Here is a 15,398-nt window from a genome sequence, read left to right as displayed (position 1 = left end):
TTAAATTTGTCAAACCAAGTAGAGTTAATATTTAGTTTGTCTAAGACCTCATCACATATTATTAAGTTTTGGTTGGACCACAAGCCCAAAATCAATATTCAATCTAGGGTTAGTCCTATGCTATTACTAGATATTTAACCCATTTACAGATAATGGGCCTTGTAAAACCTCTTTATCCTCTTGGACTCTCCATCATGGGCTTTGTCCTTCCAGCCTCTTCTCCATGGATCCTCCATGGGCCAACCTGTGGTCTCCTCAATAGCCTCCATCACTTTAGGCTTGTTCCTTACAATTTATTTATAATAATAACAATAAACCTTTCAATCTATCTACTCTTATTACAATTAAAATAAGAAACCCCAAATAGAAGTTAAGGGAAATACATAAATTGGTATAAAATCAAGCTTTAAAGAACAAGGATAAGAACAAAAGAGATAAGAAAATTAACAGGCATGTCATTCCTAACCCAACAGAAAATTAAACCAAGCAAACGGTCTAAGAGATTTGTGATCATCCTATATTAATCCAATTAACAACACATAGCATAAAAATATATCCCACATAATCATACTCAAAACTTACTATATCCAATATCATAAGATGATAGAAACCCCAAACAAAAGTTGGATGAAGTACATAAATAGGTACAAAATAACACCTTAAATAACAAGGTTAAAAACGAGAGAGATAAGAAAATTAAGAGGCACACAACCCCTAACCCATAGAAAATAAAACCAAGCAAACGGTTTAAAGGCTTTATGATCATCCTATGTTAATCCAGTTAACAACACATAGCATAAAAATATATCCCACATAATTATGCTCATAACCTACGATATCCAATATCATCAGATGTTGGAAGACATTGAAACACGAGTGTTGTCCATGCAATTTTCCATAAAAGGAATTGGATTCCTACATTAAAGGTTAGCCTGTCAGAACTCCATAATTATACACAGATGAGAAATTTTACATAATTGGCATCCCCTACGTCTTTGCCATAGGAAGAATGGATATGTTGTTTGGCTCATTGAACCTGATGTTGTGTATGCTTTGTACATAACAATAAAAATCGATTCTGTACCATGTTAAGAACAGTCATTAATACTTGAATAATGGTTAAAGAAGTGCTCTTGATGGACAATTTGTGGAGAGTTGATTTTGGAAGGTTAAAGCGTACTAGCTTTAAAATTCATGTGAATAATATTTAGTCTCAATATGTATGTACGTTCGAACATAGTGGTGAATATGGTGGCTTGGAAAGTTTTCAGCTTGATACCATGATGTTTCATCATAAAAGTAGAATGTGGTGACTTTGAAAGATATTTTTGAAAACTGGTTTAGATAAAAAACTGCATCCATTGGATGGATGTGGTGCCTAGTAGGGTCGAGCCAGTAGTTGCCTTGGAAGCCAACAACTAGGCTATGGCCAAAGCTTTTAGGCTCGAGTTGTCATCACAAATCAATGGAAAATTCTTAAACAACCACAATCTATAGGTACCGATGGTAAGAAGAGGTGACAAACAAGTGAACTGTGTTGCTTCAATAGAAAAATATCGTAGACGAGAAGACCGAGCTAGTATCACAAATTGCTCATATTCAAAAAGGTTCTAGTGATATGGGATTGACTTTAAGGTTAGGTGGGAGATTGTTATAATATGTGACCAGAAAGCCAATTAGATTGGCTGCTATACACTGATCTTTATAAATGTAATATTGTCCAAACGAATAGAGTAAGTATACATCACTAGCTCATGTATGTGTTGTGCTTACTACTTACATTGACCAGAGTTTCAATATCACAACAAATGCCCAAAGATCGAAAGGTTAAACCCATTGAGTTGGTCTGCGCATAGGTTGGCAGCTATCAGACAAACTTTTAAAGGTCGATCTGAAATGTTTCAAGTTGCGGATTTTGAGACAAGGCGTCGAGAGTCTTATAGAGACTTGCAATAAGTATTGCAGTGTCGTGTTTCATCGATGGGCTATGTACGTTATCAATGTAATTTTAGTAGGTTAGTTGACAAGGTAGTCTACTAACTGAATTGATATGCGAGAATCGTCATATGAAAATTCTAGAGACTTGAACTCGAGGAATTCTTAGTTTTGATTGTACAATACTAGTACTTGAACTCGAGGAATCATGGTGATCACGTGCATACGAAGACTGTAACTTGGGTCTGGAAAGCGGTGACAATATCATGAGATATGGTCATTATAAGTCTTTTCTATGGCTATGGAATTGTTGTGACAGTGATGTCTCCTATATGCTTTGAGATGGTTTAGGCGCTGAAAGTCCATAGCCATAGAATTTGGTTCAGTGTGGGAAAGAATTTTCTATGTCAATCAATAGAATAACCAAATCTTGAGCATGAAGCAAAAATGCATGTCAAGGATGGAAACCGACACCCAATTCCATATGTCTATAAGTTATTGTGACTTTTCTTATGATTTGAGAGCTTAACCACATATTGAGTTATTTTAATTATGTTGATGAATTGAGATAACAATTCTACATAATGGATAAGGTAATTCATTGAGTGAATTGAATAACATGTAGAGATACAACATAATTCATCTGACTCAATATGAACTTCATAGATTTTAATGCACTATTATCTCTTGAATTAGGAAAGAGAGATCCGCTAATTCCATTTGGAATAACCTGATATGGTATATCAGATTAACTTGAAATAAAATCTCACCTTATTAAAATAATATTTTGATAGAATAATTTGTTAATATTACATTCATTGAATGAATTAGGGGACCTATACCCTTAACATCTCATTTATTATAGAAGTTTCTCGAACTCGATTTTTTGTAATTTTTATTAACTTCTCCTAGTAGTCGTAATTCATCTCAAATCTCAATGATCAAAATAACTAGGAATTAGTTATAATTTTGGTATTCATTTCAATAAATTCTTGTACGAGAGCTAGTGCACTTGCTAGTAGTCCTGTTGGAAAATAGAAGCTGTGCCATGGAAAATCACTACCTTAAAAGCGAAATTTCGTTACTACCTTGGTGGAAATAGTATAAACTGATGGCTCCCAAAGGTTAACACCGCTATAAATCTCTTACACGTGCACTCGTGGAAGAAAGTTTAGAACAACGAACTAAACAATACTCAGAGGAAAAGGAGAAAAAGAAGGGAGAAGAGAGGCTCTCGAATTTATTGGTGTCTCCAAATGAAAAGAGCTTGAGCCTATTTATAGATGTATAGGTTGGTGGCTGAAAAAACAGGATTCTATACCAGCCACACATTTATCAATATATATATATATATTAAAATTAGGAGCCAAAATAGGCTATTTAGGAGAGTGATTTAGGAGTCCAAAATTAGTCATTCTCAACAATACCCTACAAATGACTAATGTAGATGAAGAATATGATCTATGAGTGAAGGAAGAAATATACTTAAGCATTAATATCTTTTGATTAAATTAATGAGTAGTGAAGTGAGGCAATCAAATTGGCTAACGAGAGTGATATGACTCTTGAACTTTCGATAGCTCAAATTGAGACCCCCACAATCACGTATGAATTCCTTCGTGTTCGTTGTTCCGTGATAAAGTTCCGGACCGCTATTAATGGCCATCCGCTTATACCTTGAGTTCTAATGAGTGCTCTAGAAAGAACTTTTATTTTTCTTTCATAAAAGGCGGTCCATCTCCACACTCATCCAGATAGCTTCATCAAGTCTTATAGAACACTCAACAACTGAGCTATGAGGCTATCTTTCTGAACAAAGTCAGGGTTATCGATCAAGTCCTTATTAGGACCACCCAAATACAGGGCTATGGGTTTATATGGTCATTGCCATATTCCATCAATCAAGGGGTTTTAGTCCCATTGATCTCGAAGACTCAAAAATAATTCTCCTGGTAAGTCCTTTCATGAGAGGATCTGCCAAGTTCCTCTCGGACCTCACATAATCCAAGGAGATTATCCCATTCTTTAGAAGTTCTTTTATTGCTTCATGTCTTAAACGAAAATGTCTCTTTTTGCCATTGTAAGCATAGTTCTTAGCAATTCCAATAGTAGCTTGGAAGTCATAGTGCAGAGACACTAGCACAGTTGACCTCCACAAGGGCACATCTTCCAATAAGTTTCTCAGCCACTCTGCTTCTTGACCTGCTAATTCAAGAGTTATAAATTCAGACCATAATAGACCAAGCTATACAAGTTTGTTTTGCAGATTTTCAGGAAATAGCTCCCTTACCCAAAGTAAAAACGAATCCACTAGTTGAGCTTACTTCATCATTATCGCTAACCCAATATGCATCACAAAATCTTTCTAACACTGCGGAAAATTTATTAAAGTGCAAACTGAAGTTTATAATTCCCTTTAGATATCTCAACAAGCGACGTAATGCATTCCAATGTTCATTATTGGGATTATGGGTATACCGACTTAGTCTACTCACAACGTAAGCTATGTCAGGTTTAGTGTAATTCTTGAGAAACATGACACTCCCTATGATTTTTGCATATTCAGCTTGTGACACACTATCACCTTTATTCTTTTTTAGACATACACTCGGGTCATAGGGTGTTTTGACTGGTATCTCATCTTGACCACCGAACTTGTCCAAGTTTTTCTTTATGTAGTGTGACTAACAAAGAGAGAACCTATTTTCAGTTTTTCTGATTTTATTGCCTAGGATTACATCAGCTTCCATTAATAGTTGCCATAGATAAGACACTTATATACCGGTTTTGAGCTATAATTTTGGTAATGTTCAAAACAAATCATTAGAGATATCTCATTTTAGAGGAACTGCGAAAGATTCTTTAATTGCTACTTCCTGGTGATTAGCTACAAGAATTGCTACAGAGCAGCCAGTATCAACAAGTCATGTTACTCCATAACCACTGATTATAACTAGCGGCAAATGTGCTACTATGATCTTAATTATTTTATCCTTTGTCTCCTCGATATAATTTCAATCCCTCTTCGGAGTGTATTGTGATAATGCCCCTTCCCACATTTTAGATGAAACAAATGTACATATTCTTTGTTGTTGTTTCGCCGCTGATCCAGATGAGGAACTCTTCAAATTACTTCTTTTATCCTAGCATAGCATCTCAGGAGGAAATCCAATTTCATGGTCCATTTGATAATTCGCATTCAGTACACTCAAAGAAAAATTGCCTAAAAATAAGTCTAAATGTGATGCTTAGGTTTATTTCAATAATATGCATAGAAGTATTTAGGAGAAATTGGTGAAATAAATGCAGCAACACCCTATAATGGAAGTAAAGCACTAAGCTTACCAAATAGCCTTTTCACTCTCGGGCTAGTAATCATATGTATATGATTGCAACAATTATGAGCACTTTCTACTATTTCAACCTTCACAGAGCATGTACCTCACATTACTAATGAAATACTAATGATTTAACTAATTAAAATTGGATAAAAAAGAAAAACCATTATTTCAGACAAACTTTACGAAGGATATAATTATGATGAGCTATCGGAATTTAAGATAGTCTTTTATCAGTCCTTGTCTATGGTACTGAAAAAACCTTGGGACAGGCAAAATATATCCGTCCGAAATAAGCAGAGATTCAGAGACGGGTATATCAGGTCCTTGCAAAGTTGTCTAATGGACAAATATTACTTGAAATTACATTTGCAACGAGTTTGTAAACGATCTTTGGAAAGGTGTATGCTTATAAAACAAAACAAGCTTGCAACGGCTTTGATACGGACACCCGTCTCAAAATCATCCCAAATTTTGAGACAGTTATCCACCCCAAACATCCATAAGATGGGAAAAAATTAAGATGCATTTTGCATTGGACCCGTATGAAATTTTGGGACGTGACTATTTGAGATGGATTTTCCGACATCATTTGTGTTGCATTTTGGGGCGGGTTGTGCATCAATTTTTTAATTTTTCAGGAAATTTTTATTTTTTTTGTAAATATTTGCAGCGACATCGATTGAAAAATTCACTGTAAAATTCAAATTTGTTTAAAAATTATCATAATTTATTTAATTTTTTATTATTTTAAGTTTGAAGTAACATATTTTAATTTGATAAGTTAATTTTTTGAACTATTTTATTTTCAAATTAATTTCAATTATTTAAATTAATTTGTTTTAATTTTAATATATAAATTCAATTATTTTAATTTCTATAAAATGAATTATTAAATAAATTGAACTACAATTAAATTAAAAACATATTTAATACCATAAAATATAAAATTAATAATTTTTCAAAAATTAAAAATTAAAAATAAAAAAATTCCATAATCTAAAGCGACCTCTTCGTCATCACCATGCTCGTTAGCTGTAGCCAGGTCTGTAGAATGGCAAACTCAAGATCCTAATCAACTATTACAATAATTTAGAGTACAAAACTCCTTAAAATACAAATCGAATATAAATGCAGAAAATATAAACAGATTATATTTAAGAAATGAAGCACTAGGCTCAGATCAAACCAGATCCAAAGTGGCCAATAAATGCCTGTAGATCGTCACAGAGACTTTAAACCACACAAGATCGAGCCCACGGTTACCCCACTATCAGCCGACTCAACATATCACAACGACCTCGTTTCCTTCGGTCATAGAGACCCAGTAGTAATGTCACAAAGATTTCGGTTTTCTTTGGTCACAGAGACCCAGTAATAGTGTTTATTCAAAAGCTTTTGGAAGTGAATAGATGTTGTGTTCTTAAACTGAAAAGAGACGAAGGTATATATAGGGGTCAAGAAGAGACAGTGTATGGAAGGTGACGAAGCTTTCCTAAAAGCCATTGGATTGGCTTTGGAAAGCTTCCTTCCAAAAGACGGTAGAAGAAGAAAGTAGAGACAAGGAAATCCATGGAGGATTTTAGTTACAAAGAGAGAGAGGAGAGAAAGTCATTTCAGCGGCGCACGAGATATGAGGGAGAAGCAACTAAATGATTAGGGTTAGGGACATACAATATATATATATATAGGAAGTTGGGTCAGGTTACCAGGTCATGCCTAGTAGGCCGACATTGTGGGCTTTTGCTTAGTGGATCAATGGGGCATAAAAAACCCAACATGCTCCACCTTAGACCAATGATCCATACGGAAACATTGTCCGGAGCTTGCTTTTAGGATCCAGAACTTTCGTCATAGCCCGGGGGCCTTCCTACTTGTACCTGCAAAAGATGTTAGTAACAGGATATCTAAAGCACAGAGCAAATAGCTCGATTAGCACTAAGCACTTTTAACAATTTGCATACAACAATTAACACTAAGTTAATTCTCAAACAAAACGCTATAGCATATCGCCACCCAGACTCATTCACAAAGAATCATCTAGCAACAAAAGGCTCAACAAACTCTTAGGTTCAACTGGTCATATTTCACGAAGACTCAATTAACCACTTAGGCAAATTCACGCCATCAAGGCATAAAAAGAACTCAACGGGCCACTAAAGCACAATCACATAGCCACATAGGCAAAATTGAACATTCACATAGGCTCAATTAAAACACTTAACCACTTAGGCTCAAGATAAAAGTCTTACGGTATTCACAAGGGAACATAGCACTTAGCACAAAGCAATCACAAGAATTATGAATTGATACAAAATCAATAAACTGTTAATCCTTCTTCTTCAGTCACTAAGTTTGTTTCTTTCTTTTTATTAAACCGTTTTAGTCTTTTACAATCTTTTATAAAATGACCCTTTTTGCCACAATTGTAGCATCTCCTATCTTTATCCTTAGCTACTTCTCCGTTATCACTGGACTCGGAACTATTGTGTTTTTTATTCCTCTCTTTGCTATGCCTTTTATGAAAGAAATTTCTATATCTTGATTTTCCTCTAACAGAATTAACCTCATATTGGTTGCTGCTAGGTCTATTCATTTTTAGGTCAATCTCTTTGCTTTTTAATCAATTCACAACAGTATCAAGGTTCACGCTATCTCTACCGTATTTAATAGCAGCTTTCACATCAGAATGAGTATCAGGTATAGCATTCAAAAGTAGAATAGGAGAGTAGTCATCAATATTTTTATCACCAGTCAACTTAATATCTTGAACCAATTTAGTGAAGTCATCCAAATTCTTATCAATGTCTTTAGATAAATCAAGCTTGTATCTAAAAAGTTTCTCAAGCAAAAACAGTTACTCGGGAGGGAAGTCTCATTGTAAAGTTCTTCTAATTTTTTTCATAAATTTCTTGCAGAATTTTGTTTACCAACTTTTCTAAGCACAGAATCAGACAGATTCAATATAATCGAAGAATACGCATACTCATCATTTTCCAATATTTTTTCTTCAGAAATGTTATCAGAATATTTTCCATCTATGGCCTTGAAAACTTTTTGTTGGATCAAAATCCCTTTCATTTTCTGTTGCCAAATTGAAAAATCACTTTTTCCATCGAAAAGTTGGAGATTATAACCAGCCATTGAAGAAGGATTTTAGAAAATGATTTTTAACAGAAAATGTGAATTTTCAAAAAAGGAAATTTAACACACTGAACTTTTTGGCACAATTCTTTAGAAACAAAATTCACGACTATGAAGAAACAAAAGATAGGAAATGTCTTTAGAAAAGTTTTCAAGAATTATCACAAAGAATGGCCCAAATTCGCAGAATGATTCACAGTAATAATAATGCTTGGGTTTATATCTCAATAATTACAATTATCTCAATAAACACAATAATCACAATTATGGCAATAATAATCTCAACAATCACAAATTTCAACAAATGACAGAGACATAGATTTGAGGCGAACAAATAGCAGAAAATTTTGCAGCGGATTAATAAAATATAACTTGAATTCCGAAGGGGAACAAATTGCAGAGATAGATATCACAAAGATATAATGATCGAACAAATCGCAGAAATATATATCACAAAGATATAGTAGCAAGAAGTATCAATACAACTGAGGCTTCCAGCCAAAGTCCCGACTAGATACCCGACGTCCTTAGGGGACCGGCCAAGTGGGAATTGATTTACCGCGGCTAATAATAACAGTAATATCGACTGAGAGAAAATTGCGAAAATAAAATAGAAGGGATTTGAGAAGCGTCACCACCACCAAGAGCCGGAGTTTAGAGACGAGGCTCTGATACCACTGTAGAGTGGCAACCTCAAGATGCTAATCAACTATTACAATAATATGGAGTACAAATCTCTTTAAAATACAAAGGGGATATAAATGTAGAAAATATAAACAGATTATATTTAAGAAATGAAGCAGTAGGCTCAGATAGAACCAGATCCAAAGCGGCCAACAAATGCCAGTAGATCGTCATAGAGACTTTAAACCACACAAGATCGAGCCTACGATCACCCCACTATCAACCGACTCAACAGATCACAACGACCTCCTTTCCTTCGGTCACAGAGACCCAGTAGTAATGTCAAGAAGATTTCGATTTCCTTTGGTCATAGAGACCCAGTAATAGTGTTTATTCAAAAGCTTTTGGAAGTGAATATAGCTGTTGTGTTCTTAAACCGAAAAGAGACGAAGGTATATATAGGGGTCAAGAAGAGACAGTGTATGGAAGGTGAGGAAGCTTTCCTAAAACCCATTGCATTGGCTTAGGAAAGCTTCCTTCCAAAAAACGGTTGAAGAAGGAAGTAGAGACAAGGAAATCCATGGAGGATTTTAGTTACAGAGAGAGAGGAGAGAAAGTCATTTTAGCGGCGCAAGAGATATGAGGGAGAAGCAACTAAATGATTAGGGTTAGGGACATACAATATATATATATATATAGGAAGTTGGGTCGGGTTACTGGGTTAGGATCAGATTGTGGGTCATGCCTAGTGGGCCGACATTGTGGGCTTTTGCTTAGTGGATCAATGGGCCATAAAAAACCCAACAAGGTCTTTGAAATGAGGTTGGGAAGGCTCGGGCATCTGAGGGATGTCTAAGTGTGTCATTATCTGCATTCTCATTCCCTCCATCCTCTTCATACGTTGCTTTAGACCAACAGTCTCTGAATCTGGGGTCAATGCGGCCGTTGTGATGTTTTGGCTAAAAACATGTGGACCTTTGAGCCTAAACAAAATATGAGGCCCTTGCTCGAGCGTTCGACTGTCGTGATCCACAGCTGCTGCTCCATCTAAGCAACAAAGCTTGTTGAAGAACCAGCATCCTAGTCATTGGTCTAGAAGATCTCGTGAAATAAGAAATTTTTAATTTGTAAAAACACAAAGAATTAATTGAATTATTTTTATTTTGATGCACTTACTGTCACCTGCTCCGTCCTCTGTTCAGTCTAGCTATCGTCGGCCTTCTTCTTGTGGCATTTGGAGAAGAACCTTAATTTCGTGCTGCAGATAGAATGTCGTATGTCATCCATACAAACAGGGCACCCCATAATACCCTTGGCACTCCATCCTGCGTAGATCGTTCACGGTCCACATCAGAGTCGCACGCATCATAAATGTCTGGTTTGTGGCGTTGTCGTGCGTCCGTACACCCCACATGACATACTTGCAGCAACTCCTCGAGCAACGGCTTTAGGCGAACATCAATTAGACGCTTTGAAATAGACGGGCCATGGATCACCATTGTAAGAAACATATACTCAAACTCCATGCACATCCCCAGTAGAAGATTGTATGGTGTAAGTATAGCCGACCAACATGTGTGGTATGGCCTTAGTGCCCGTGCAGCGTAAAATCATTTGTCCACAACCCCAGTCTAATATTACGAGGCTCCAATACAAAATCGGGATGTTTCGATCGTGCCTCGACATTAAAAGGATGGCCAATGGAACCCCACCTACGTCTGATGGCTGCATGCCACATCATGTGCTCGGACATTGTTGGTAAAGCATACAACCCCTGCAATTGGAGAGTAAGTAGCAAGTGCCTGAGAACGGCATATGTAGACTTCTTACGAAATGGGTTTCGGTCCTTGGTCAGTTTGCACCTGAGCAAAGGAGGGCATACGACCCCTCGATGCAAGAGTGCACAACAAGCGCTCTTTTTAGTATATTTTTATTTTTAATTTCAAAAGTATATATCTACCCCAACTTAAGAGCCGTTAGATCTAAATATTATATAATTAATGGCTCAAATTTTATCAACAAATCTTCAGTTCATATTTGTGAGACATAAAAAATATTTTAATATAATATAAAATATATAAATTTTTGAAGAAGACATAACTTCATATACATTTGTATTTAGATATAAGATATATATCTTTAAATAATATATTTTATATCTCTATATAAAGAGAGAGAAAGAGAAAGGGGTGAGGGAGACGGGAGGGAATGCAATAATAGAGGGGAGGAGGCAATCAGGGCAGATATGGGAGAAGGAGGGAAAGCGACAGCTTGAAGGGTGAGAGACGATACAACCGGTGGGTGGAGGAAGAAGGTTAGTGTGCAACCAGAGGGCGAGTGTGGTTCCAGTGGAAAAAGGGAGGAAAGGGAAGGGATCGGACGGTAGGAGGTGGTGTCGCAACGGGCGGGCTGGGGCAGGGGCTGGACCTATTATATGACGTTTAAAGTAACTTATTTATTTTGGAACACAAATAAATATTTAAATAAAAATAATTAATATTATTGATATATGTTTATAATAAGAAATAACTTTTATATATGTATAGTTATTGGTATTGTACTAATGTTATTGTGATCCTACATTGTTATACTGCAACGTCCAATTGGACTATCGATTTTGTATTGAACCGTTAGATATGATTCATTTTGCACAATCTTACATACATTAAAATTTTGGATCTACCCATTTAATGGTTGTGAAGATATCGCATCTGACATGTTTCTTTGACTAGAGCATCATTCAATCATATAAGTTGATTTTTAAATTGAACCATTGAATATATTGAAACACACAAAATTTTGTATACATCGAATTTTTATATAAATTCAATCCTCGGATGTTAAGAGATCGTCCCCAAACCATAAAATTGATAAGTCTTTCAAATTCCATAACAGGCTTTCTAATTGTCCAAGCTAAATTTCGCATAGGTACTAATTCTGAATGATTTTCAGATCATCATCTTTAAAAAAAAAAAACTATGGAGAAAGTTTTGCCCGGCATGAAACTGCTATACTATTAAAAAGTGCTCTTACGTCATTTAGACACATCCTTTCTAAAATTGTTACAAAAACCGTTCCTATTTAGAACAAAAAATGCTCGTTCCCAAAAAATCATTGCAATTTAATACAAAAAATGCTCGTCTCAAAAGTCGTTCCAAATCCAAAAATTATTTGTACCATTTAAAAAAAATTAATATATTAATATTTATTATGACATAATTATAATGACGCTTATCCGACCACAATTCATCCAACGATCCGACCAGCGACCCTTGATAATTTTTTGATTCAACCAACTATCCGAAGTTTAAAGCATTGAACACTGTCCGAGTTTTAAAACATTGCAAACGTGACTTAAGGAAGCTCCGCAGATTGGGTGAGAAACTATAAATTGGGACAATCAATATATTCAAGTACCATCTACTACCTTCTTTTATTATGCTTTTTCTAACTTTTTAACCTTTCGTAATTTTATTGTATCACTCCAACATCTTCAATGTGTTCTTGGCGAATTAAAACTTATTTCCTATAATTGATCGAGGACCAACGACCAGATTTCAATCGGACAAAATGCAATTTACTCTTAAAATATGTGAAATAAGTAATAAAAAAAGAAAAAAATTAGCAAATTACGTTATGTATTTCAAAAAATGAGCAAAATACCTCCTACCAATGGTTTAAATCAGGAATGTATTATTTCTTTTTTCAGAACACAAGAATAATTTGCTATTTTTAGTTTCATATATTTTTTTTGAAAAAAGTATTATTTTAGTCTGCTAAGTATGTCTAATTTTAATTTTACTCTGATAACTATGCTCATTTCTGTTTAGGTCCAGTAACTTACGAAATTGCTTACTTTTAATTCTCTGGCAGATTTTCGGACAATTTTACCCATATGAGTGCATATGGACTAAAACTGTCTTTCAAAAGTTGTATAAAGGTAAAATTGACCGAAAATCTGCCAAATGACTAAAAGTAAACAATTTCGAACTAAAATAATACATTTCCCATTTTTTTTCCTCATTTCTCATATTTCCGAATTTCAGTATAATATCTATAATACTTCCCTCCTACAGTAATTCTTTCATGCCAAATAGCTCTAATATTCCAGTCATACATTAATTCAAATATCACCAAACCCCAACGTAGTGCAGAAGGCTTTAATTCCTCCTACAGACAAAGAAAGAGTTGGGCACAAAGCTAAGCTCGCATACTGTAAAAGGTCGATAGACAGTAGGCCTAATTAAGCATGAAAATTTTCTGAACAAAGTAGCACTTTGTTTGGTATCGTTTTTGGCCCATCTCCGAGACAGGAGAAACACGGAGAAGCTCCATAGCCATAGCCGTTCGGCTAAAAGCAGCAGCACTCTTCCAACATGCAACAGCAACAAAGTGCAGCAAAACTGCGCCATACAAACGTATATACATGATAGAATTAGTAAACTCACCAAAATGCTCTAATCTGTTTAATCTTTATAAAAAAAAATGCAATTTTTTGATCCCATAATTATAGAGAACCAAAATTTTAGTCCTGCTGTAATTTAATTTGATAATTACACATTCAATTCAATAAAATAGTAAATAGCATAGATTAAAACCGGGAGAAACCTTTAGGAAAAATAATAAAATTTCAAAAAAAATTTAGAAACAAATCTACGTTTAAATGCAATTTATTTTCTTACAATATTACAAATGAGCAAATTATCCCCTGTAAAAAAATAATAGCGATTTTACTCCTATGCTCCTTAAAACAAAGCAATTTATCTCTGTGTGTAAGGAGGTAATTGTTTTATTTTAAAAAATATAGGGAATAAATTATCGCTATTTTAAAAATATAAAAAGTTGAATTATTATTTTTTTAAAATAAAATTATAATTTATTCATTTACTATATCGCAAGAAATTGTTTGCACTTTTCCTACATTTAAAAAGGATTCGTACCTCATTTTCTTCATATATCTTTATAGCTCCAAATATTGCAATTCCGTAGACAACTCGAAATCATGATTTAGATATTGACCCAACTCATTTAGAAACCAAACCATTAGATTCCGTGAAAATCGAATCTATCAATATTCACAAAAATATAGGTAAAATAATAGTCAAATGAAAATTCTTTATGAATATAATTAACAAAATCAAAATATTAACATAAGATTCAATGCATGCTCAATAATATTATCTGCATATATATGAACTACTATTTTCTTTTTTTTTCTAAATAAAAAGCTATTTTATTCTACAAACTAATAAAGTAACAAATACAAAAAAATCAAAATCGGATTGAAAGAATCAGCGTGACACAAAATATACATTTATCGTATGATTAACTTAGAATTTAAAAACAATAACCAACTAGGCCATGTGTTCCAGATTTGGTTCCACCCTACCTGATTTTAATGAAAAAAATTCAAAGAGCACTTGAAAAAAAATACATGTATAGAGCTAAAAGAGAGAGACATGGCATTCCATACCAGCCTTTCAAGAGTGAAGTACAGTTAGAATCCTCATACTGCTGGTGGTAGATGTGTTGTGGCGGCGGCGGCGGAGGGAATTCCTCATTAAAGTAGCCCTGATAACCAAATGGAGGTTGCGGCGGAGGATGGCCCTCCCAGGTATATCCCGGCGGCGGCGGTGGCTCCACCGTAGGGTATCCTCCCGGCAGTTGCTGCGCAGAACCTATCAAATTAAGTGTCATGTAATTATATTCATATATATATATATATGAAAATTGAGGGTGCCTGGAGTATTAATTAATTAACTGCTTGCCTGGTGGAGGGTAGGGACCCTGATGAACATGCTGGTAATTATAACTCATCGGCGTTTAGGTTGTTGGTGGTTTTGAAGTAGTATATGCTTATTTCATTTTACACATATATGTATAGTGTTTTATCATGGGTTTTGATGCAGGAATTCTGGACGTTTCCTGACATAGCCCAAAATCTTATCTGAGCAAGTAGTTGATGAGTCACTTTCTTTGCTGGCAATCGTTAAGCAACGTGGTTTTAAACCAGAGAACCCTCTTGTTTACGCAGGTTTTTAATTTATTGCAGTCTCGGTGCCGTGTTTGGCGTCTTGATCCGAAAAGTGAAGGTGTGAAACCGGTTTCGGACGGTCTCAAGGTGCACGGTGGGTGGGATTAATTTAGGACCAGCATAGATCAGCTTAAAAAATTCTGACATTCGTTATTGTTTTATTTCGAATTTTGGGTTGATTATGCGTCTTTAAATAGATTTTAACTGTTTTTATTTTTAAATTTGGTCACAGTCTATGGTTTGGTTCAGTTGAGGCTTGATCAGGTCGGAACGTGTCTGTTTTAATTTTTGTTATAAAATTTAAATAATTATTTAAATTTATA

At 34.9% G+C, this 15,398-nt stretch overlaps 1 protein-coding gene across 1 annotated transcript; it reads right to left on the bottom strand.

Moving 5' to 3' along the window:
- On the bottom strand, positions 13,136-14,958 carry LOC105155597 (cysteine-rich and transmembrane domain-containing protein A). The gene is made up of 3 exons (XM_011071491.2): positions 14,810-14,958; positions 14,515-14,719; positions 13,136-13,444 (listed from the first exon to the last, which is right to left on the bottom strand). The coding sequence occupies exons 1-3, from the start codon at positions 14,856-14,858 to the stop codon at positions 13,393-13,395; spliced, it is 306 nt and encodes a 101-aa protein (XP_011069793.1). The 5' UTR covers positions 14,859-14,958; the 3' UTR covers positions 13,136-13,392.

This window comes from Sesamum indicum, linkage group LG2, assembly GCF_000512975.1.
Source record: "Sesamum indicum cultivar Zhongzhi No. 13 linkage group LG2, S_indicum_v1.0, whole genome shotgun sequence".
Taxonomy (NCBI): domain Eukaryota; kingdom Viridiplantae; phylum Streptophyta; class Magnoliopsida; order Lamiales; family Pedaliaceae; genus Sesamum; species Sesamum indicum.
The sequence above is the reverse complement of the archived record's forward strand: the minus strand, read 5'-3'. Positions and strand labels throughout refer to the sequence as shown.

Bases quoted from the DNA above. Each gene is read 5' to 3' on its own strand.
- LOC105155597 (XM_011071491.2), bottom strand. From the start codon at position 14,858: ATGAGTTATAATTACCAGCATGTTCATCAGGGTCCCTACCCTCCACCA. The intron at 14,720-14,809 runs GCAAGCAGTTAA...TTAATTTGATAG, and splicing joins GGGTCCCTACCCTCCACCAG to GTTCTGCGCAGCAACTGCCG. The intron at 13,445-14,514 runs GTATGGAATGCC...TGTATGGCGCAG, and splicing joins ACTTCACTCTTGAAAGGCTG to TTTTGCTGCACTTTGTTGCT.